The 24,786-nt window shown below is 44.4% G+C and overlaps 1 protein-coding gene across 8 annotated transcripts; it reads right to left on the bottom strand.

Moving 5' to 3' along the window:
• Nucleotides 1–252: 252 nt before the first annotated feature.
• LOC140193385 (uncharacterized) lies at nucleotides 253–23,720 on the bottom strand. Of its 8 annotated transcripts, none has more exons than XR_011884766.1 (6): nucleotides 18,450–19,158; nucleotides 15,288–15,353; nucleotides 12,540–12,686; nucleotides 7,502–7,593; nucleotides 4,402–4,632; nucleotides 253–2,626 (listed from the first exon to the last, which is right to left on the bottom strand). XR_011884766.1 is itself a non-coding variant. In XM_072250725.1 (5 exons), the coding sequence occupies exons 1-5, from the start codon at nucleotides 18,694–18,696 to the stop codon at nucleotides 2,601–2,603; spliced, it is 633 nt and encodes a 210-aa protein (XP_072106826.1). In that variant the 5' UTR covers nucleotides 18,697–18,927; the 3' UTR covers nucleotides 253–2,600. The 8 variants fall into 8 exon arrangements, 4 of the variants coding, with proteins under 4 accessions (XP_072106826.1, XP_072106824.1, XP_072106827.1 ...); XR_011884765.1 differs by having other exon boundaries at nucleotides 4,402–4,548; nucleotides 18,450–19,116; XM_072250725.1 differs by lacking the exon at nucleotides 7,502–7,593 and having other exon boundaries at nucleotides 4,402–4,548; nucleotides 18,450–18,927.
• Between the last annotated feature and the right edge of the window lie 1,066 nt (nucleotides 23,721–24,786).

Raw genomic sequence — 24,786 nt, forward strand, 5'->3', positions numbered from 1 at the left:
TTGGATCTCCCCCTCCCCCTCCCACTTTCAAATCTCTTACTATCTCTTCTTTCAGTTAATCCTGACGAAGGGTCTCAGCCCAAAACGTTGACTTTCCATATATGCTGTCTGCCCTCCAGCATTGTGTGTGTGTATACCTTAGCTGCTGTTTTATGAATATGATCAGCAAATCATTAATACACTCCTTGCCTGTCATACTTTCTAATTCCAAAACATTAAAAATTAATTGGAATAAAAATGGATTCTGCAATGTTGAGTTTTAGTCCGTGTTTGAACTGAAGCAAGGTGCACACAAACCACGTGGTAGCATCATGATGAATACAATTTATATATTTTTACATATAATGAATTATATAAACAAAGAATGCTTAATCAAGCAATAGATTTACAAGATTACTCAAATATTACTAAAATATTAAATGCACAACTAGGCCTATAACTGCTAAGAGATTATCTAAAGCCATACAATTTTGGAGAACCATCTTATGCATTGCAACCATTTCTGTTGTTACTTTCTGGAAGGCACGAGGGATACCTTCGCTTACTCTTTCTATAGCTACAGCAACATTTTTAATTTGACAAGATTGGTAAAAATACAACAACAAACAACATCAGAATAAATACGGTGTCCAGTAGTTAAAGTCTCTGAGTTCGGGAGTATCTTGGAGTTACGTGAATAGTTTAAACAAGACCCAATCTTCAGTTCTCATTGTAAATCGAAGTTGAAAGGACAGGCTGACCACAGACTAAAGGCTGATTTATACTTGTGCATAGCATTGTCAATCCAAAGTATTGAAGTGTGGGCTGCCCTCCAGCACATCCCAACGTTGTGTTGGTTGTTAACACAAATGATGCATTTCACTGTATATTTCAATCTACATTTGGGAGATAGATAACAAATAAATCAATCGATTGGAAGGCATTTAAAAGTGGCTGGTTGCCCCTCTGACTGGAGGCCCGTGACTAGTGGAGTGCGGCAAGGATTAGTGCTGAGTGTTGTTGGTCATTTATATCAATAATCCAGCTGATAATGTGGTTAACTGGATCAGCAAATTTGTAAATGACACCAAGATTGGGGTTGTAGTGGACAGTGAGGAAGACTATCAGAGCTTGCAGCAGGATCTAGACCGGCTGAAAAATGGCATATGGAATTTAATGCAGACAAGTGTGAGGCTGCACTTTGGGAATGCAAACCAGCATGGGATTTACAGAGTGAATGGTGAGGCACTGAGGAGTGCAGCAGCAGAGGGATCTGGGAATACAGATCCATATTTCAGTGACAGTTACGTCACAGGTAGAAGGGGTTGTGAAGAAAGCTTTTGGCACGTTGGCCTTCATAGATCGGTACAGGAAATGGGATGCTATTGCTGGAGTTGTGCAAGATGTTGAGTCCTAAACAGGAGCATTGTGTGCTCCTACGTACAGTAAAGACATCAAAAATATTGATAGGGTAGTCCCCTCATCTGCTACTCCAGAGAAAACAACCCAGTTTCAACCTGCCCCTTGGCTGATACCCTCTAATCCAGGCAGTTGGTGCCAGCAGGATAGACAGTGTGGACTGCTGTGCCCATCAGTGCCAGCAGGATGGACAGTGTGGATGGCAGTGCCAGTCAGTGCCAGCAGGATAGACAGTGGGGACTGCTGTGCCCATCAGTGCCAGCAGGATGGACAGTGTGGATGGCAGTGCCGGTCAGTACCAGCAGGATGGACAGTGTGGACTGCAGTGCCAGTCGATGCCAGCAGGATGGACAGTGTGGACTGCAGTGCCTGTCGCTGCCAGCAGGATGGACAGTGTGGACTGCAGTGCCTGTCGGTGCCAGCAGGATGGACAGTGTGGACTGCAGTACCCGTCGGTGCCAGCAGGATGGACAGTGTGGACTGCAGTGCCCATCGGTGCCAGCAGGATGGACAGTGTGGACTGCAGTGCCAGCAGGATGGACAGTGTGGACTGCAGTGCCCATCGGTACTAGCAGGATGGACAGTGTGGACTGCAGTGCACACCGTCAGCAGCTACCAGTCTGCGTACAACCAAAGGTTGGCCTCCAGCGCAGGCAAATCCCTCAGTGGGCAGGAAGAGAGTCTGATACATGGCACTGTCATAGAGCTGAACATTTCAGCACCAGACTCCACTCCTGTCAATCCCGGCTGTCCCAGCCTGGAGAAGAGGGGTGTCACTGGTGATAAAGGCAGAGAGTGCTGATAATCTCAGCATGGGTGGGGACAGAGACATGGGTCACACTGTTGAACTGTCAGCAGAATCGCATTGTGGAAGAATGCTACTAAGTCCATTCTTGGGGCTCTGTCCTAATGTGGGCTGTTCAGGGTAATTTTCATCAACAGCAAGGAAGTACATATTACAGGAGTCACACCACCCTTTTATTACCCATCGGTAGGGAAGCAAAGAGAACACATGACACTTTCAATATAATAATTGATCAGACACCCTTGTTCAGATGAATGTCTGCAGTTTGTTTCTGGAGTCAGAGCTTCTGAGACCCAGATCAGTTATCTTCAGTGATGAACCAAGAGCAGGTCAGGGCAGATGTGGAGAGGAACTGGCCTGGTCAGCAGATTCCCCGAACGATGGGTGGGTCAGTAGATCAATGCCCTCCTCCTGCGGGACTTCCTGAAACAGGAAATACAAAGAGCTCCATCAGCTGTATACAGACTGACTTTCCACCTTACAGGAGTGGGAGCACAGTGCAGGAACATCACTGTGTGGAAACACAGAGGTGATGCACACTTCCCCACTGGACCCCCTGTGCATTGTAAAGAGCCTAACAGACCACATTCTGTTCACCATGGTGCTGGAGAAGGTTCACAAGGAGTAGTGAACACCTAGGGACACTGACCAGGCTGGGAAAGGGAAGCCTCAGGGTTTTCCTGGGGAAGGGTCCCACTGCTATAGATGGGTTTGATGGGAGAAGATGCTTCCACTTGTGCTTGGACTGGACGCAGGGTCATTCATTCAAGACTGTCACTGAGAGGTCAGATAAAGCTCTGATCCTCCATTTTTTTCATCCATGTGCCTATATAAGCATTTCAGATATATTCCTAATGTATTAGCCTCTACCACCAATGAGATATCCCCTCATTCTTTTGAATTCCAGTGAATTCAAGTCCAAAGCCATCAAACACTCCTCAGATGATAAGCCTTTTAATCCCGGAATCATTTTTGTGAACCTCCTTTGAACCCTTTCTGATGCTGCCTGTATATTGAATTCCCACATGACTATCCCACATTTTGCCCTTTGACATCCATTTTCTATGTCTATTATAATTTGTATACCACATCTTTCCCAGTGTTTGGTGGGGGTCTGGGTACAACTCTAATCAGGGTCTTTTTACCCTTGCAGTTCCTTAACTCTACCCACAACAATTCTACGCCTTCTGATCCTATGTAATTTCTTTCTAATGATTTGATTTCATTTTTACCATCAGAGCCACATCACTCCCTCTGCCTACCTTCTTGTCCTTTCAATACAATGTGTATCCTTGGACGTTAATCTCCCAGCTATAATCTTCTTTCAGCCATGATTCAGTGATGCCCACAACGTTATACATGCCAATCTGTAACTGTGATGCAGGTTCATCTACCTTATTCTGTATACTGTGCACAATTAAATATTAAAATTTCAGTCTTGTATTCACTCTTTTTGATTTTGTCCCCCTTTTACATTGCATCCCATCCTATTGACAGGAGTTTTGACCTATCAACAGCCTCTCCCTGCCAGGAACCTCTACTACTCCAACCTCAGCCCTATAACTCCGATTACCACCTCCCTGTCAAATCAGTTTAAACCTTTCCAAATAGGTCTAGCAATCTGCCCGCAAGGATACGGACCCCCCTCAAGTTCGGGTGTAACCGTCCCTTTTGTACAGATATTACCTTCCCCAGAAGAGGTCCCAATGACCCCTGCACCAGCTCCTCAGCCCTGCCAAATCATCTTTCTCTTATCCTTTCTGGCACATGGCTAGCCCTGGAGGGCCTGTTTTTCAGCTTTCTACCTAGCCCCCTAAAATCTGTCTTCAGAACCTCCTCACATTTCCAACTTGAGATGTCATTGGTGAGCAGACTTCTGGCTGCACCCTTTCCCTTCAGAGTGCTGCAGCGGAGCAGATAAGGTCAGTCAGCACTTACACTTTCCAAAGGACAAGGAGAGTTTCTATTAACCAGTTCTTTCTCCGTTACCATTAGATCAATGAGACGGAGAAGGGGTTGGCCCACCCACAATGCCACAGGGCAGAGTTCCTACGTCACATCTGCAACAGCTGCCCAAAGATTCTCCAACGTCACCTCCCAAGCCCACAACTCTATTGCCCAGAGGCACAAGGGCAGCAGCACCACATGCACGGCAATTAACAAATTGTTCAAAAGCTTGATTTGAAAATTTTACTCACCCTGCCTCTCCATAATCTTCTCTCTGACTTTGGCCATCGCTGTCTTGTTGCTGGAATCCTTTAGAATCTTACCCGATGAGTTCCACTGCTGCTCCCAGAAAATTCGCACAACCACCGAATTAGTACCAAACACTCCCTGGTGAGCAACTGCCATCGACAAATTCTGTTTATTCAAGCACTTTTCCAGCAGGATCACAGCACAGATGTCTTCTTTTTCCCTCCCTGTATTACCTGTCATGTTAATAAATTAAATGGCTTCACTTCAGTCTTTTTATTACCAACTAACCCCTGTACCTTAAGGCAATGCTACAAAAGCACAAAACCTGAACCAGGAGGCTGACTTTGTCGTCCTGGTTGTATGACCCTATTCCAATTCCTCTAACCCCTCACCTCCCCAACTCCGATCTCCTCAGCTCTTTGATGCATCAGTGTGATCACAACTCTTTCTTCTGAACTCCAGTGTGTTCTGATTGAATCTTCCTCAACCTCTCCCCAGCAGCTGCTCATCCCAGGTTCAATTCATTGTGTCTGTGCTGCCCAGAGATGCCTTTATTTCTGATGCTCCAGGTCTGGTCTCCCCACTGATTCATGATTGCCATTTGTGCTGGAAGATTCTTTGATCTTGACTCTCCCATTGATGGAAATACCTCAATATCTACCCTGCCAAGCCTTCTGAGGATCTAATGCCCCCATTCCTTTCAACTCCAAGGAATATTGACAGCACGTGTCCTCTAAACCAGGCAGCAACTGGTAAACCTCTTCTGCACCCTCTCCAAACCCTCAACATCCTTCCTATAGTAGGGCGACCAGAACTCTATGCAATATTCCAGATGTGGCCTAACCAGAGTTTTATTAAGTTGCAACGTAACTTCTTGACTTTTGAACTCAGTGGTTTGACTAATAGAAGCAAGCATTTCACAAGCCTTCGTAACCACCTTATTGATCTGTGTAGCCACTTTTAAGTCCTATGAACCTGGATGCCAAGATCTCTTTGTTTGGCAACACTAATTACGATCTTGTGTAGTGTCTCTGTATTTTCCCTACCAATGTGCAACACCTTATATTTATCTGGATTAAACTCCATCCGCAAATTCTCTGCCCAAACAGCAACTGATCTATATCATGTGGTATTCTTTGCCAGTTGTCTACACTATCCACCTCTCTTCTGATCTTAGTATCATTCACAAACTTACTAACCCACCCATCTATATTTTCATCCGGGTCATTTATATACATCACAAACAGCAGAGGTCCCAGCACAGATCCCCACAGAACATCACTAATCACAGACCTCCAGCTCGAATAAGTCCCTTCAACTACTACCCTCTGTCTTCTATGGGCAAGCCAGTTCTGAATCCAAACAGCCAATTCGCTGCAGATCCCATGCAGGTTAATCTTCTGGATTCGCCTCCCATGAGGGACTTTCAAACACCTTACTAAAATCCATGTAGACAACATCCACTGCCCTAACGTCATTAATCTCTCTTTTCACCTTGTCATAAAATTCAATCAAGTTGGTCAGACACAAACTGTCTCACACAAAGCCATGCTGGCTCTCCCTAATTAGGTTTCCAAATACTCATATCCTATCCCTAAGAATTCTCTCCAGCAATTTCCCTACAACTGACGTGAGACTCACCAGTCGTTCGGTTTTAGGAACTTTACTTCCTTTTACTTCTTTTAAATCATATAAACAAATGAACAACCCAACAGTTAAGCATACTTTACGTATATGGTTTCAATTCCGAAGATTTTTTGGGTTTAATCAATTTACTCTAGCAAGTCCCATTATATTAAATTTTCTTTTTCAACCTTCCACGATGGATCAAGCTTACTTTGATTGGAAAACCAAAGGTATAATATCTTTTCGCGATTTATTCTTGGATAACTGTTTTATGTCTTTTGATCAACTCTCTAATAAATATAACTTACCCAGATCTCACTTTTTTAGATATTTACAGATTAGAAACTTTTTAATTACTGTCTCCCCTAATTTTCCACACCCATATCCAATGGACACTTTGGAAAAAATCTTAGATTTAAATCTCTCTCAGAAAAGTGTAGTAGCAATTATATATAATTATGAATCTATGTCCTGATGCTTCTAATAAAATTAAAGCTGACTGGGAAAGAGAACTTGAGATTAATATACCGACTGATAAATGGGACAAAATTCTTCAGGTGGTGAATTCATCCTCTGTATATGCTAAGCATAGGTTGATACAGTTTAAAGTAGTTCACAGGGCTCATATGTCCAAAGATAAACTATCTCGTTATTACTCTTATATTAATCCAATAAGTGACAGATGCCATTCCGAGATAGCTTCTTTAACCCACATGTTTTGGTCATGTCCCTTGTTGCAGAAATATTGCAAAGATATTTTTGATATTATTTCAACGGTCCTAAATATAGACTTACAACCTCATCCAATTACTGCTATCTTTGGACTACCAATGATAGACTTAAATAATTTAACCTCTTCATCACGAAGGATGATTGCATTTCTTACTTTAATAGCTAGAAGGTCCATTTTGTTGAATTGGAAAGAGATCAACCCTCCTACTGTATTTCATTGGTTTTCACAAACTATGGTGTGTTTGGATTTGGAGAAAATTAGAAGTGCAGTTTATGACCCTTCCATTAAGTTTGAAAAAACTTGGAGGCCATTTATTCAGCATTTTCATTTGATGTAATTTGATCATTTCCAAACTGGTTTTATCTCTCTGTACTGTTGTTGGAGGGGAATGGAGTCGTCGACACTAAGGTTTTCTTCTTTTCCATTTTTAAGTTGTTAGTTTTGCCCAAGTCTTTTAGTTTAGTTGATTAATTTTGTTTTTCTTTGGGGATGGGGTTTGTTTTTTTTTGTTTTGTTTTTTGTTTTTTTTTCTTTTTCATTCATGTTTTTTTTCCAGTTTTTTTTTTGCTTTGTATTATCTGTGGTTAGTTCTACATGTTTGGGAGCTTTGTTAATTTACACTACTTGGTTTTGCAATTACTTTTTTTAAGTGCAACAATATATTTCCTACTATTTGTATTATTGCTATGTTTTGTTTCTGTATTTTGAAATTAATAAAAAGATTGAAAAAGAAAGAGACTCACCAGTCTATAAAGCCCAGGATTTTTCCTTGTTCCATTCTCAAATAGAGGTACAACATTAACCAATTGCCAGTCAACCGTGTGCTCGCCTGTGGCTAAAGAGGACATGAAGATACTGGTCAAGGCCCCAACAATCTCACTTTGTGGCTCCTTTAATAACCTGAGGTAAATTCCATTAGGCTATAGGGGCATTCACACCTTAATACTCATTAGGAGGCCCAACATTTGTTCCTCCTTGATCTCTAAACATCTGAATGTATTTATACATTCAGCACTGATCTCCTGGTCCTCCGTGTCCTTTTCCTCGGCAAATAATGAAGCAAAGTACTCACTACGTACCTCACTCAAATTCTCCACTTCCAAGCCTTTATGCTTGAGTGGTCCTACCCTCTCCCTAGTTATTCTTTTGCTCGTGACGTATGTATAGAATGCCTTGGGATTCACCTTAATCCTACTGGCCAAGGACTTTTCCTGGCCCCTCTGTGCTTTCCGAATTCCCTTCTTCAGTTCTTTTCTGGCTTCTGATCGTTCTGAAGCTGTACATACTTTTCCTTTTTCTTCTTGACTAGATTCATCAACTCTCTGGACATCCAAGGTTCTCTTATCCTTCCATCCCCATCCTTTCTTCAAACAGGAACAGACCTTTCCTGTACTCTGTGCAATTGATCTTTAAACACCTTCCACATGTCTGATGTGGATTTGTCAGAAAAAAAATTCCAAAATAACTTTAAGCAACACACATCAGAGTTGCTGGTGAACGCAGCAGGCCGGGCAGCATCTCTAGGAAGAGGTACAGTCGACGTTTCAGGCCGAGACCCATCGTCAGGATGCCAAACTCTAATGTTTGTTGCTTGAATTTCCAGCATCTGCAGAATTCCTCGTGTTTGCGCCAAAATAACTTCCTTAGTTTCTGCCCTATGCCCTCGTAATTTGCCCTACTCCAGTTTAAAATCCTCCCACATGACCATACAGATCCTTATCTATAGCTATCCAGAAAGTGAAGGAGCTGTGGTCACTGTTCCCTAACCGCTCTCCCACTGAAAGGTCAGTCAGCTGGCCAGGCTCATTACCCAACACCAGGTCCCGTATGGCTCCTACTCTCCTTGGACCATCCACATATTGATTTACTGAACCTTCCTGGATACACTTAACAAACTCAGCCCCATCTAAACCCCTTCTACTAAGAAATTCCCAGTTTATATTAGGGAAGTTGACATCCCCATGACAACAACCCGATTATCTGTACATATTTCCTTCATCTGATTACATCCTCAATGTCCCAGTGACTATTGTGGGGTCTGTAGTACAATCCCATCAGAGGGATTGCACCCTTCCTATTCCTGAGTTCCACCCAATAGACTCGGTGTCTGACCCCTCCAGCTCTGATATTGTCCCTGATTAGTAGTGCAGTTCCCCCCCCCCCCCATCTATCTGTTCTAAAACTTTGAAAACCTGGTACATAGATCACCCATTCCTGCCCCTCTCTCAACCACAACATCATAGTTCCATGTACTGATCCATGCTCTAAATTCATTACCTTCACCCATAATGCCCGTAGCATTAACATACACACATTTCGAACTATCTGACACATCATACCCATTATTTTGATGTTGCCTTTCAATACTTTCCCTGACATCATTCCAGTCTGATGCTTTCCTTACTGACCTGGGACCCAGACTACTGAAAAACTAGTTTAAACCTTCCCAAATAGCATGAGCAAAGCTCGCAGCTAGGATATTCATTCCCCTCCAGTAAAAGAAAGGACAAGTACTGAAAAATAAGAGAACCTTGGATATCCAGAGGTGATCAGCTTAGTCAAGAAGAGAAAGGAAAAGTATAAAGTCAGGATCAAATGAAGCACATGAGGAGTCTAAAGAAGTCAGAAAAGAACTAAAGAGAGGACTTAGGAAAGCCAGGAGGGGCTGTGGAAAGTCCTTGGCAACTTGGATTAAGGTGAATCCCAGGGCATTCTATACATATAGATCATGAGCAAGAGGATAACCAGAGAAAGGGTGGGACCATTTAAAGATAAAGAGGGGAATATTTGCTTGAATGCGGAAAATATAAGTGAGGTACTTAATAGACCGCTTTGCTGAACATCTACGCTCTGTCCGCCAGAGAAAGCAGGATCTCCCAGTGGCCACACATTTTAATTCCACATCCCATTCCCATTCTGACATGTCTATCCATGGCCTCCTCTACTGTAAAGATGAAGCCACACTCAGGTTGGAGGAACAACACCTTATATTCCGTCTGGGTAGCCTCCAACCTGATGGCATGAACATCGACTTCTCTAACTTCCGCTAATGCCCCACCTCCCCCTCGTACCCCATCTGTTACTTATTTTTATATACACATTCTTTCTCTCACTCTCCTTTTTCTCCCTCTGTCCCTCTGAATATACCCCTTGCCCATCCTCTGGGTCCTCCCCCACCCTGTCTTTCTTCCCGGACCTCCTGTCCCATGATCTTCTCGTATCCCTTTTGCCTATCACCTGTCCAGCTCTTGGCTCCATCCCTCCCCCTCCTGTCTTCTCCTATCATTTTGGATCTCCCCCTCCCCTTCCAACTTTCAAATCCCTTACTCACTTTCAGTTAGTCCTGACGAAGGGTCTCGGCCTGAAACGTCGACTGCACCTCTTCCTAGAGATGCTGCCTGGCCTGCTGCGTTCACCAGCAACTTTTATGTGTGTTGCTTGAATTTCCAGCATCTGCAGAATTCCTGTTGTTTGTACTTAATGAGTACTTTGTTTCAGTAGTTACCAAGGAAAAGGAGGATCAGGAGATCCTCCTTTGCTGAGTGCATAAATATGCTCAGGCATATAGAGGTCAAGGAGGAGTAAGTGTTGGGCCTCCTAATGAGTATTAAGATGGATGTCCCCAGGGCCTGATAGGATTTACCCAGGTTATTGAAGGAGGCAAAAGGCAAGATTGCTGGAACCTTGCTTGACCAGTATCTTAGTGTCCTCTCTAGACACAGTCGAGGTCCCAGAGGACTGACAAGCGACTATTGCTGTACCTTATTTAAGAAGGGAACAAGGGAAAATCCTGGGAATTATTGACCAGTGAGTCTCACGTCAGTTGTAGGAAAATTGCTGGAGAAGATTCTTCGGGATAGGGTATATGAGAATTTGAAACCCATGGCCCATTAGGGAGACCCAACATAGCCTTGTGTGGGGCAGGTCGTGTCCTACTAACTCAATCGAGTTTTTTGACAAGGTGCTGAGAGAGATTGTTGAGGGTAGGGCAGTAGATATTGTCTACATGGATTTTAGTAAGGCAAAATTCCTCATGGAAGGCTGATCTAGAAGATTAAGATGCCAGGGGTCCATGACAAATAGGCTGTCTGGACTCAGAACTGGCTTGCGCATAGAAGACAGAGGGTAGTGGTTGAAGGGACTTACTCAGGCCAGAGGTGTTGTTGAGCAGAGAGATCTTGGAGTCTAAGTTCATAGCTCCTCGATGTGGTTAAGGCGGCTTATGGAATGCTAGCTTTTATGAGTTGAGGCAAAGTTCAAAGGTTAAAAGATTATGTTGCAACTTTATAAAACTCTGATTAAGCCACATCTGGAGTATTGCATACAGTTCTGGTTGCCTCACTATAGGAAGGACATTGAGGCTTTGGAGAGGGTGCTGAAGAGGTTTACCATGCTGCCCAGTTTCGAGGGCATGTGCTATCACGAGAGGCTGGATAAACTTGGGCTGCTTTCTTTGGAGCCTCGGAGGCTGAGGGGAGATCTGATAGAGGTTTATAAGATCATGAGAGGCATAGAATAAACAGGGAGTATCTGTTTCCTAGGGCTGTAATATCTAATACCAGGGGGCATGCATTGAAGGTTAGAGGTAGGTTCAAAGGGGACGTGAGAGTAAATTTTTTACTCAGAGAGTGGTGGATGCCTGGAATGTGCTGTCTGGGAGGTGGACGTAAATACATTAGAGGCTTTTAAGAGGCATTTGGATAGGCACCTGAATGTGAGGAAGATGGAGGGAAATTGACATTGTGTAGGTAGGAGGGATTAGGTTTTTTGGGTGTTTTTGAGTTACTTTTTAGCTGGCTTGGCACAAAATTGTGATATGAAAGGCCTGCTCCTGTGCTGCACTGCTCTTCGTTCTATGCATGGTTATGGGAGCTACTGTCACATTACTGTCTGCCTGAACAGTCTGGCCTTTCTCCTCTGACCAAGGCACGTTCACTCACACAACTGCTGGAAGTTTTGTTTTGTTTGTTGCACCATTCTCTGTAAACCTTGGCACCAGCAATCATTCCATTGGTCAAAGTCACTTGCGTCATAATTCTTCCCCATTCTGGTATTTGGTGTGAACAACAACTGAGCCTCTTGACCTCTTTTGAGCACTGAGTTGCTGCCATATATTTGCATGAACAAGTAAGTGTGCATAATAAAGTGGCCTCTAAGTATATTTTAGGTGAGGGGACCAAATCTGTGTGCCCTCAGCAACATCTCGTACAACTGCAAAGAAATCTCCCTGTTCTCCAATGCCAACCTCTTTTCAATAAACCACTTGGCATCTGACCTGCCCGCTCATGCATCTGAACACCAAAATCGTTCTGTTCTTCATTCATTTGCAGTCTGACTATATTTAGATAACAATCTGCCTTTGATTGGACTGTCTTTTCCCAGGGCCTCCATGTGCACATTGTTATTCTGTCAGGTTTTGTTAAATCTGCTTCAACTGTCCTTTTCTGGTAGCACATTCCACATCACTGCTGAGAATAAACCTCTCAAAGGACCTTCCATCATAGATGGAAACATTCAGTCCATCGTGAATGTAAAGATCTCTCCAGCTTCATCCCAGGATGTCTTACTGAAACTATTAGCTCCATAACCCACTGAAGTATTGGATCAGGGATAGACACTGGCCTAGGAGGCCTGGAATAACTCGGCTACTTGAAAACAGGAATTCAATCCAACCGACAGGGCAGAGGCGGGAGGGCACCCCCGGTGCTGCACTGGGAGTGTTCCTTGGCACAAGGGACAAAGGCACACTGAAATCTGCAGAGGCTCGAATGAAGATCCTACCTTCAATCCACTGCAGAGCGTGGCGGAGATCCTCAGTTTCACGGGACACTTTGTAGACAAAGAGAATAAGTGGAGCCCCTGGTTCTTCAGTAATGTTCAGTTTTTTCACAATTTCGTGGTGAATTTCCCCCTGACCATAACACTCCACTGGTACAAAACACAACATGTCCATCGTCACCTTCTTTCACATCCACAGGTCCCCATCACAATCCCCTCCACCCTCCCTGACCGGACCCTGCTCAGCTCCTCCTGTGCCTCTCCCTTCACAAGAACACGAATCGGCCAGTAACCTTTCCCATCATTCAACATGATCTGCCCCAGATCTCAACTTCTGTCCCAGTAGTAGTAGTACTCCTACTAATACTCCTACTAATACTACTACTGCTACTACCACTACTAATACTCCTACTACTACTACTACTACTATGTCCGGCTGTTTAGACGCATCTAGGCGTATTACAGCCCTCTGCAGGACGTATAATTAATTATAGAACTTCAAGGAACTCAAATTCTTGAATACAACCTAGTCTCACGTATAAACTGGATAATAAACTTTTCAATCAGATGTTGATTCTCTTGATGGCCAAACAAAGATTTAATAGAAAACCAAAATAAATTTAAGCCAGATAGCCTCTTGAACAACATGCTTCTTTCAATATTGTATCGATTACAGCTCAGCAAAACATGCTGGACTGTCTCTGGACTCCCACAGTCACATAATCCAGTAGGATGTTTTCCTGTTATCTTTAAATAATAGTTTAACCCACAATGCCCCAACTTAAGTCTTGTAAATTTCACTATATCTCTATGACTAAAAGGTAACAGTCTGAGACCTTTTTAACTAGTGGGTGACTAGAAAAATAATGCCTGCCCCTTAATTCATTTTTCCAATCCTCCTGCCACTTCTTCTCTATACCTTTTTTAATCCTACTTCACAATTCTGCTCTGCCGAGGGGAACTCTAATTTCTACTTGCCTGCTCTGTAAGGAAGACTTTGCAATGCCACCCACAATTTCATTTCCCTCCACCCCAGCATGCCCAGGTATCCATGAAAATCTAACTGCACAACCCATCTTCCCTACTCTAAACAACACTAAGAGAATCTCAATAACTATGTCAGGATGAGCTTTTGATTTATTCCCTTTTATAGCCTCTAAAGCAGCAGCAGAATCCAAACAGATGATAACCCTACGTGGTCGAGAGTCTTCTATCCACCATAAGGCCCAGAGGATCGCTAATAATCCTGTTGCACAGACAGAAACACCATCTGAAACCCGGTGACCAATCTTAACTCCAAGTTGAGACACATACATCCCAAATCCTGCCCTACTGCTCTCTGGGTCCACTGAGCTATCAGTAAAAATCGTCAGCTAAGATCCCCATTTATTATTTAATATTCATTTGTGATCAACGCTAATGAAATTGCACTGCTTCCTTTAAGCTGAAAAAGGAGGAATAGGTCTACTTCTGGTTCTGGAAAGAGCCAAAAAGGGACGAGTGGCAGGCAAATTTGGTCAACTATGTCTTCCTCAGTCAGTTTCAATTTCACAGCCCAGTTATTAACCAAATCTAAAAATGGGCATCTTTTAATTTTACTTTGGTGCTCCGACTTCCCCTGCAAAAGACACTTTGGTGGACAGCTGTGATTGAATCCATTTCGTTTTACCCAGTACTGCAGGTCCAACTGAATTCATCTTAAATGCAGAGGCACTTCTCCCATCTCCACACATAATGCCAGGACTGATATTGTTCTGAAAGCTCCACAACAGAGTCTAAGTGCTTTGGACTGCACAGTGTCTAGTTTTCAAAGCAATGCCATAGCAGCGGAACCATAAACAATACAGACATAATCTATAACTGATCTAATCATAGCTAGATATATTAAGTACATAGTTTCCCGCCCTGCTCCCCAGTCACATCCAGCAATACTTGTCATAACATTTAAAACTTTCTCACACTTTCCAATTGTTTTATCTATATGAACCCTCCAAGTAAGTCCTTCATCAAACCAGACACCTAAAAACTTGAATACCTTGACTTTTTCTAGTGGAGAATCATATAGACACAATTCACAATTAGGAATCTTTCTTCTAAAGCCAAAAGTCATGTATTTGGACTTAGAAGCAGAAATCCTGAAACCCCATTTATTAGCCCAGTTTTCAACTGATCTTAAAGCCTTTTGTACCTGCCTTAATATATACTTGATGTTTCTTCCTCTTTTCCAGATTGCACCATCGTCTGCAAACAATGATTTGTCAAATCCTGTTCCTACCTGATCAAAGATATCATTTATCATGACATTAAAAAGAACTGGACTAATGACACTTCCTTGAGGGGTACCAATACCTATTGTAACTGACTTGGAGCTTGTTCTGCCTATCCTTACTTGAATTGTCCTTTCTTTAAGGAAATCTTTGATCCAATTAAACATTCTACCTCTAATTCCCGCATCATAGAGTTTAATTAATAAGCCATCCTTCCATAGTGAGTCATATGCTCTTTCAATATCTAGAAATACACTTACCATTACTTCTCTATTTTGAAAGGCTTTATTAATATCATGATCTAAAAGGGCAACAGATTTCATTGTTGATCTTCCAGTTCTAAAACTATTTTGATAGGCAGCAAAATGTCCCTTATTTTCCAAAAAATAAACAAGTCTGTTGGTGACCATTCGTTCCATTGTTTTACAAAGCACTGACGTTAAAGCTATAGGCCGATACGAACTAGGTCTAGACGCGTCCTTACCTGGCTTTAAAACTGGAACTACCACCACATGCTTCCATTCTACTGGTAATATTCTTTCTTTCCACACTGAATTAAACAATGTTAGAATTTCTGTTAATACAGAGTCATCTAATTGCTTAAGCAATTCATAACACAGTCCATCCCTACCAGGAGAAGTGTTTGAACCTGACTGGACAGCTTCCTGCAATTCCTGAAGGGAGAAAAACAAATTTATGGAACTATTATCATCCAAACTCCTGTCCAATTTCCAACTTTCCTTTAACATAATTTCCTTTCTCAAATCATCTAACTCTCCAGAACTGTGTAATGCTTGGAACACTTCTACAAACATATCAGCCTTTTCCTTATTGGTTACAGCTTCAATATCTCCTTCCAGCAAAGCTGGGATAGATGGCTTCCTATACATCCCTGACATTCTGTGAATGATCGTCCATAGCTGCTTTATAGGTGTCTCAGGGCCCAGGGTTCCACAAAATCTTCTCCAACTATCCCTCTTTGCATTTTTAATTACTCTCCTTGCTACTGCTCTTTCCTTTTTATACTCCATAACATTATCTAACACTTTCTTAATTTTCTGCAAGCTCTATTTCTGTTTCTTACTGCTATATCACAATTTTTATTCCACCACGGAACTAATGCTCGAGCCTTAAGTATATTCCGTAGCAGAATAGTCAACTGAGCAACTGAATGAATTTTAAAACAGAGGGATTCATTCCAATTGTCTATGGAGCCCTCGCTATTAATCTCTTCTATTATATCCACAGCTTTCTCCTGGTACTCATCCCAATGGGCCAAAGAAAAATTATACCTAGCAGACCTCTCCTCAACTTCTACTATCAAATTTCTACCAAATCCACATAATATAGGATAGTGATCACTTCCTAGTGTGTATCTGTCCATAACATCCCATTCCCCAACCCTAGCTAAATTTGAGGAAGTGATAGATAAGTCTAAGTGACTACAAGTATTCTTTACAATATTAAATCTTGTAGACCTTCCGTCATTTAGCAGTACCATGTATTTATCTAGAAACTCCAATACTACCGCTCCATTACTAACTTTACTTTCACCACAGGATTATGAGCATTGAAATCTCCAACCCAGATTACTGGGGATTTTACCTTATTCATAATTTAATCCAAATCTGATAACATCACATTACCTGGATTATAAAAATTAATCAAATTTATTTGACCACGAGAGCTCCAAACCTCCACAGCCACAATTTCAAGGTTAGATTTAAAATCAAGACTTCTAAACTAGAGTCCTATTTGTATGAAAGTTGCACACCCTCCACCAGATTTACCTGTTCTGTCAGCTCTCAAACTATCATATCCAGGGATCACAAAATCTAAATGAGGCTTTAACCATGTCTCCTGTATACAGATCAAATCACGCTTGTCTTTAAAAGTTCCAACAAATCTTTTTAAATCTTGACCATTTGCAGATAAACTTATTGCATTCCATTGTAATATTAAAAACATCCAAATACTAATTATTGGCCTCTTCATCCGCATAAAGCTCCTCCGTACTCACTGATCCCGACAACTGGTAAGTATTCAGTGATTGTTTGTCTGTCAAATAACCATATAACTATATAACAATTACAACACGGAAACAGGCCATCTTGGCCCTTCTAGTCCGTGCCGAACTCTTACTCTCACCTAGTCCCACCGACCTGCACTCATGTAATCTTTATTGCGAAATCTGTTTTATATCAAGGAATCTCTCTGCAGCTCCAACAACTACTTTTATCGTATCCAACCTCTTGGCTGTAGTTTTAGCCCCGACCAGAACATCAACAACAAATGCTAAAAAAGACTCTTTGGTCATCAACAACATGCCTGAAGGAACCATAGTTGGAGAACTCGGAATGAACTGACTCCCCATCATTCCAATCTTCTCTTTACTTATCCTTTGCTCTCTATCAACTTTCATTACTGCTTCAGCATATGATATTTTTTGTTGGATACTAACATCCTGAATCTGCTTTGCCTTACTAAAATACTCACATCCTTTGAACGCCACTATATGGTCCCCTCCACAGTCACTGCATTTAGGCACCGCTGCCTTACACGCTTTAATATCATGATCCTCTCCACACTTTATACATCTTCTTTTACCTCGACATGAACCAGCAACATGTCCAAATCTCTGGCAATTATAACAACGTAAGGAAGGCCTAATGTATTCTCTAACTTGATAAGACATGCACCCAAGATAGACTCTAGTTGGAAGAACATCACCTGCAAAAACCAGAAGAACAGGGGAATCCCAATTACCACCTTCTCTCGATTTTAATCCTTTGGCTTCAATCACTCGACCACCAAAATTTCATTTTCAGTCATGCCAGACCAAATACCATATACTACCCCCTTAATTCCCTTCCTTTCTTTCAGAGTAATACACTCCACTTCCACAACCAATTTTCCCACCATTTTAGCATTGTTATATTGGTCAATATCTTTGCAACAAATTTTCAGCAATCCATTAGACAAAATCTTGGCCTGGAATCCTTTACCTATTTAGTTCTCTCATGCTGCTGCCACTTTCAAATGATTAAGGGCTCTAAATCCTCCTTCTGACCTTTAATTTTATACAGAACTATAAATTCCTCCAATTCACCCATTTTCCTCAATTTGTTGTCCCCCATTACTTCAGGTCTTTCACTTGATGCACCGCTTTTTTGGCTACCCTTACTTCTGGAGTATTCCACAATCTCCCGCCCTCCTCCTTCAATCTCAACCCTCCCTCTCCCTTTTGCCGCCATAGGCTACAAACGAACCCTTTCCAAACTACTAGGCTTCTCCACATCAAAGTCCCCACCCACTGAATCAACGGCCCCCAGCCAGCAGTTGCACTGAACTCCAGTCAGCCTATTCAGCTCGACCAATGAACTCCCAGCCTGTCCCTTCACCACCCTCAACTCCCCCATTAGTTATATATACCCTTCCCTCCCCCCCCATACATACCCACCCACCAGCGGACCGTCCTCCAGCTCCGCCGGCGCAGAGAATTCCCGAGGTTCCTCTCCCTCTTCTCACCTATTCCGGCGTTAAATGACACCCTGGATCTAGACTCTCGCCCCATCTCCGCGTACCCTCGCCCCCCAGCTCTGAGATGATTCATCCCCGAACCTACACTGCTGTGTCCCAGTCCCACCTTGGCAATGGACGGTCTGCGGTACAAAGTACCGGTAGCAGTACTTGATTAGTCGGATACACGACCCATGAGGGTTTAGTCTGGCGATTTGTCGAAAAGGGATTCCATGCTTCCGGCATAAATAGAATACGACTAATCCACCGCAAGCCAATATCATGGGCCAGGGATGGTAGTTCCGGAAAACGCCACCGAACAAAGGCCAGGTCGAGGTCCGGTCATAGGAGCTGGATGACTTCCATTGCTCCATATATTCTCCACAGCACTCGCGGTCGCAGCGAAATAAACAGCAGGGTTTTCCAGCCCGGCGGCTTCACTGGCTGCCGGTGATATTACGAACTTCCGATCTGTCAGGAAGCGGGCAGTGCAGGGTGGTGGCTGTTTACGGTCCTGGAGAGGCAGATCTTTAGCTGCTCGTCAATGTGGTGAAGGAGATAGAGACAGTAACATGGGAGGGGTTTGATATGTGAAAATTACCGCGAAATGTCAGGTGGTGAGGAAAGCAAAATGCATGTTGAAAGGCCTCGATAGAGAGAATGTTTCCTACGGCAGGGGTCTAGCACCAGGGGACGCAGCCTCTCAAAGGAGGAGCGTTCTTTTAGAACGGAGATGAGGGGGAATTTCTTTAGCTAGGAATTCGTTGCCCCAGGCGGCTATGGAGTCCAAGTGATTGGGTATATTTATAGATTCGTGACTGGTCAGAGCACGAAGGAATATGAGAAGGCAGGAGATTGCGGCCATGATGAAGCCGACTCGATGGGCGAATGGTCTAATGCCACTGCTCTATCTTTTTATGGTCTTATAAGTTAGCAAAGGTCAAAGGTCGTGGTTGTGCATTCTGACAGGCTGCATCACTGTCTGCTATGGGGTGGTGGAGAGAGAGGGGCTGCTGCAGAGGGTCGTAAACTTAGTCGGCTCCATCTTGGGTACTAGCCTATCCAGCACATCTTCAAGGAGCGGTACCTCAGAAAGGCGGCGTCTATTATTAAGGGCCTCCAGCATCCATTATATGCCCTTTCCTCACTGTTACCATTAGGTAGGAGGTACAGAGGCCTGAAGAACAGCTTTTCCCCCTCCGCCGTACGATTCCTAAATAGACATTGAACCCGTGCACCTTACCTCACTTTTTAAAATATATATTATTTGTTTTTGCATGATTTTAATCTATTCAATTTACGTATACTGCAATTAATTTATGTATTTTTTAATTACTATTTCGTTTTTCTTCTTCTATATTATGCATTGCATTGAACTACTACTGCTGACTTCCTTCTGGAAAGCGTACAGGGCTATTAAAACAAAACTTCACGCCATCTTAAAGAAGTTCTTCCCCTTGGCCGTAAATCTGGTTGACCATTCGTTGGCCCAGCACTCACCTCGATTACCCGTATTACTGCACCGTATCCACTTTTTGTTAGTGTGGGTTACATTCTAGATACATATTGTATTAATTTATTTCAGGCCCTCCGACCATCAAAGTGGATTGAATTCTCAACAATAAGCTCCAACGATTATGTGCACAATATTATTTATTTATATATGATGGACATTTACTTTATTTTGTTTTATATAGTATTGTTGTGTTTGTTAGTTTAAAAATATTTTGTCAATAGAATTTCAATCTAAATTTATACTGGAGTGAATTAAATTGTTTCCTGGCGAATTGTAAATTTATATGGGTGAGTCAATATTCATACAGTAATTCACATCAAAGTTGCTGGTGAACGCAGCAGGCCAGGCAGCATCTGTAGGAAGAGGTGCAGTCGACGTTTCAGGCCGAGACCCTTCGTCAGGACTAACTGAAGGAAGAGCTAGTAAGGGATTTGAAAGTGGGAGGGGGAGATCCAAAATGATAGGAGAAGACAGGAGGGGGAGGGATGGAGCTGGACAGGTGATTGGCAAAGGGGATATGAGAGGATCATGGGACAGGAGGTCCGGGGAGAAAGACAAGGTGGGGGGAACCCAGAGGACGGGCAAGGGGTATAGTGAGAGGGACAGAGGGAGAAAAAGGAGAGAGAGAGAGAAAGAATGTGTGTATAAAAATAAATAACGGATGGGGTACGAGGGGGAGGTGGGGCATCAGCGGAAGTTAGAGAAGTCGATGTTCATGCCATCAGGTTGGAGGCAGACGGAATATAAGGTGTTGTTCCTCCAACCTGAGTGTGGATTTATCTTTACAGTAGAGGAGGCCATGGATAGACATTACAGTAGATACCTGTTCAATTTTTTATGTTTGTGTATATCCAAATCATATTATGTTTATTTAATGGAATTTATCATCACTATGCATCCCATTTGTTCATTATTCCCATGCATTGTAGTGAGTTACGTTGCTGTTCATCTAGTGATCTGAAGGTCGCTAATTCGACCCTCAGCTGTGGCAGCATTTGTGTTCTTGAGCAAGGTACTTAACCACACATTGCTCTAGTGTCTGTGCGAGGAGTGGCGCCCCACACAGACTTCCAATGTGCGCCTTGTAATGCATGAAAATGTCCAATGCAGGCCTCTCATGGTCTGAGTCAACGTTCCCCTATGTCACAGTAATAGCTGACTCAGTCCAAGCTTACAGTCAGAAGGTTACAATGAAAAGTAGCTAGAGATCTCCCTTGGCAGGAATGGAGACGGCCATCTGCCCTTCCAGACTCCACCTGCCAAGCTCATTTCTCATCATTGATGAATTTATTCGAGTTCTGATGAAAGGTCTCGGCCTGAAACATTGTTTACTCTTTTCCAAAGATACTGCCTGGCCTGCCGAGTTCCTTGGCAGATGAAACCCCATCTCCCGCTAGATGACCATCCAATCAGCACTGACAATTGATGAAAGAGGTGATGATTCAATCAGGAGATGACCCAGACAAGGTCTACATTTGCTACAGGACCAAAGTTGGTGCCAGGTAGTTGGGGCAGCTTGCATCTCTTGAGGAGACATGGGTTCCATCTCTGACAAAACCTCTGATATCAAGGCAGGAAATTGCAGAGGATGAAGGGGGAGGGGCGGCGTCAAGAATGAGGAAGTGACTTTTCTGAAACATCTCAGTTCCTAAGGGCATAGAATAGGGGGTTCTGGAGATGTTTCCCCAGTGAGAGTCTCAATTCAGGAAGCAGAATTACAAAATCAGGGCAGCTTTTGAACACTGATGGGGAGAACTTCTGACAGAAGGTGGGGAATCTCAGGAATTCTCTTCTGGGAGAGAAGTGGGGGAACAGATGAAAGAGGTAAATGTTGGGGTGAGGGAAGTAGATGATGGGGAATCGGAACAAGAGGAGGTCAGGGGTATATTGTATTAAATTCAGATTTAGTTATTACATGTGCATGGAAACGTGCAGTGAAATGTGTTGTTTGCATTCATGATCAACACACCTAAGGATGCCTGGGGGCAGTCTGCAAGTGTCACCATACATTCTGGCACCAACATAGTACTGCCACCATTCTCAGCAGAACAACCCTGAGCACAATAAAACAAAATACAACAAGCAATAATGAACAACAGCAAAAAAAATCCCTTTCCCCCACTCTCACACACGGACTGTCCTCTAACTCCTGGACAGGTCACCGGGCCTCCAGTCTCTAGGCTTCCGCCTTTGGGCTTCCACTTCTGATTGACCTTCCGGCTCTGATCTTCAGTATAGAGCTGTGGATTAGCTGCCGATGGTACCCTGACATCCAGGCTCACCAGGCAACTGACCAGCCCTCATGCCTGCTGCTCACATAGGCATCTGAAATCAAAACTCACCAACCTGTGACACTCTAACATTCATGGATATTCTTCATCATCCATCTTCATCTTCACTGACCGCAGAGCAAAGGCCTGAACTCCAGATGTCTTTGTACTAAATACTGGCACAGGTTGGAAGGGTTTTGTGTTCTTATGCAGTGAGAGAGCACAGCAGGAATGGACAGGGCCCAGGCAGGCATGAGGGGATTGTGATGGATACGAAAGGTCATGTTGTGTTTTGTACCAGTGAAGTGTTATGGTCAGGGGAAAATCCATCACGATATTGTGAGAAAACCAAATATCTCCATTCTCATAGAACCGGGGGCTTCATTTGTTCTCGAAGTCTCACGGGACACTTTGTAGACACTCAGCAAAGCGCTGCAGTAGTTTGAAGGTAGGACCTTCATCAGAGCCTCTGGAGATTCCAGTGTCTCTTTACCGTATAACTAACAACCTTGTGGGGAATGAGACACGGCAAGTGACAGGCATGTGTGATGGGAACACTTTGGATCCAGTGATCTTAATTCCATTAGTTTCAGGATAAGACTGGTGCTCATCTGAGATTCTAAACTGGGATATCAGAAGGGATCTAGCCCCTTGCCCTCATCCCTTCTCTCTCCCTCAGCCCATTCTTTCTGCCTCCTGTCTGCTTATGTGGCCACTTTCAGGGAGCTGTGAACTTGGACCCCAACCAAGATCCCCCTGTACATCAGCACAGTTAAGGGTCCTGCCATTAACTGTGTACTGTGCTGCTTACCAAAGTGCGAGACCTCACACTTGCCCGATTAAACTCCATCTGCCATTTCTCTGCCAATATCTGCATCGGATTTATATCCTGTTGTACCTTTGGCCGTCTTCTATACTGACATCACCATCATCTACAAACCCACCTATACATGCTTTCATTCAGGTCATTTATACACATCACAAGGAGAAGAGGTGTAGGGGAAGGAGGGGTTAACAGAGACAGTGCAGGGTTCAGGGGAGGTCACATAGATGTGGAGGGGTGTAAGGGCCAGATCTGGTCCAGCTGAATTCCTGGTCAGTGAAGCCGTACTCACCCAGGAGACTAGAGAGTGCCCCATCACACTCCTCACTTGTAGGACAGGAGATGTGGCAGATGTGGAGTGCTTGGACTCACCCCACCCAGGGAAGTGGGCAGTGTCCCATCACACTCCTGACTTGTAGATGGGGGGCAGTAATGTGGCAGATGTGGAGTGCCTAGACTAACCCCACTCAGGGAAATGGAGAGTACATGGACTGACTCCACCCAGGGTAGTGGAGGGTGGCCCATCACACCCATCCTGCAGATGGGGGAAAAACCTTGAGGTGTCAGGGGTGAGTGAAGCCCCAACCCTGATCCAGTTTAGTTCTTGGTCAGTGGTGAACTCCCCCACTGCCCAGGTTGTAGAGGTTGGGTGGACAGTGTGGTGGGCACAGCACGGGTCACTTTGGGTGGACAGTGTGGTGGGCACAGCACGGAACACTTTGGGTGGACAGTGTGGTGGGCACAGCACGGGTCACTGGGTGGACAGTGTGGTGGGCACAGCACGGGTCACTTTGGGTGGACAGTGTGGTGGGCACAGCACGGGTCACTTTGGGTGGACAGTGTGGTGGGCACAGCACGGGTCACTTTGGGTGGACAGTGTGGTGGGCACAGCACGGGTCACTTTGGGTGGACAGTGTGGTGGGCACAGCACGGGTCACTTTGGGTGGACAGTGTGGTGGGCACAGCACGGGTCACTTTGGGTGGACAGTGTGGTGGGCACAGCACGGGTCACTTTGGGTGGACAGTGTGGTGGGCACAGCACGGGTCACTTTGGGTGGACAGTGTGGTGGGCACAGCACGGGTCACTTTGGGTGGACAGTGTGGTGGGCACAGCACGGGTCACTTTGGGTGGACAGTGTGGTGGGCACAGCACGGGTCACTTTGGGTGGACAGTGTGGTGGGCACAGCACGGGTCACTTTGGGTGGACAGTGTGGTGGGCACAGCACGGGTCACTTTGGGTGGACAGTGTGGTGGGCACAGCACGGGTCACTTTGGGTGGACAGTGTGGTGGGCACAGCACGGGTCACTTTGGGTGGACAGTGTGGTGGGCACAGCACGGGTCACTTTGGGTGGACAGTGTGGTGGGCACAGCACGGGTCACTTTGGGTGGACAGTGTGGTGGGCACAGCACGGGTCACTTTGGGTGGACAGTGTGGTGGGCACAGCACGGGTCACTTTGGGTGGACAGTGTGGTGGGCACAGCACGGGTCACTTTGGGTGGACAGTGTGGTGGGCACAGCACGGGTCACTTTGGGTGGACAGTGTGGTGGGCACAGCACGGGTCACTTTGGGTGGACAGTGTGGTGGGCACAGCACGGGTCACTTTGGGTGGACAGTGTGGTGGGCACAGCACGGGTCACTTTGGGTGGACAGTGTGGTGGGCACAGCACGGGTCACTTTGGGTGGACAGTGTGGTGGGCACAGCACGGGTCACTTTGGGTGGACAGTGTGGTGGGCACAGCACGGGTCACTTTGGGTGGACAGTGTGGTGGGCACAGCACGGGTCACTTTGGGTGGACAGTGTGGTGGGCACAGCACGGGTCACTTTGGGTGGACAGTGTGGTGGGCACAGCA

The sequence above is a fragment of the Mobula birostris genome, unplaced genomic scaffold, assembly GCF_030028105.1.
Source record: "Mobula birostris isolate sMobBir1 unplaced genomic scaffold, sMobBir1.hap1 scaffold_588, whole genome shotgun sequence".
NCBI lineage: Eukaryota > Metazoa > Chordata > Chondrichthyes > Myliobatiformes > Myliobatidae > Mobula > Mobula birostris.

Excerpts from the sequence above, each read along its gene's own strand:
- LOC140193385 (XM_072250723.1), bottom strand. The coding sequence starts at position 18,696 with ATGGAGCAATGGAAGTCATCCAGCTCCTATGACCGGACCTCGACCTGG. Across the intron at positions 15,354-18,449 it reads GCAGACCGTCCATTGCCAAG|TGTGGAAAGAAAGAATATTA; the intron begins GTGGGACTGGGA and ends TGTTTAATTCAG. Across the intron at positions 4,633-12,539 it reads CGCTCTGCAGTGGATTGAAG|GTAATACAGGGAGGGAAAAA; the intron begins GTAGGATCTTCA and ends TTAACATGACAG.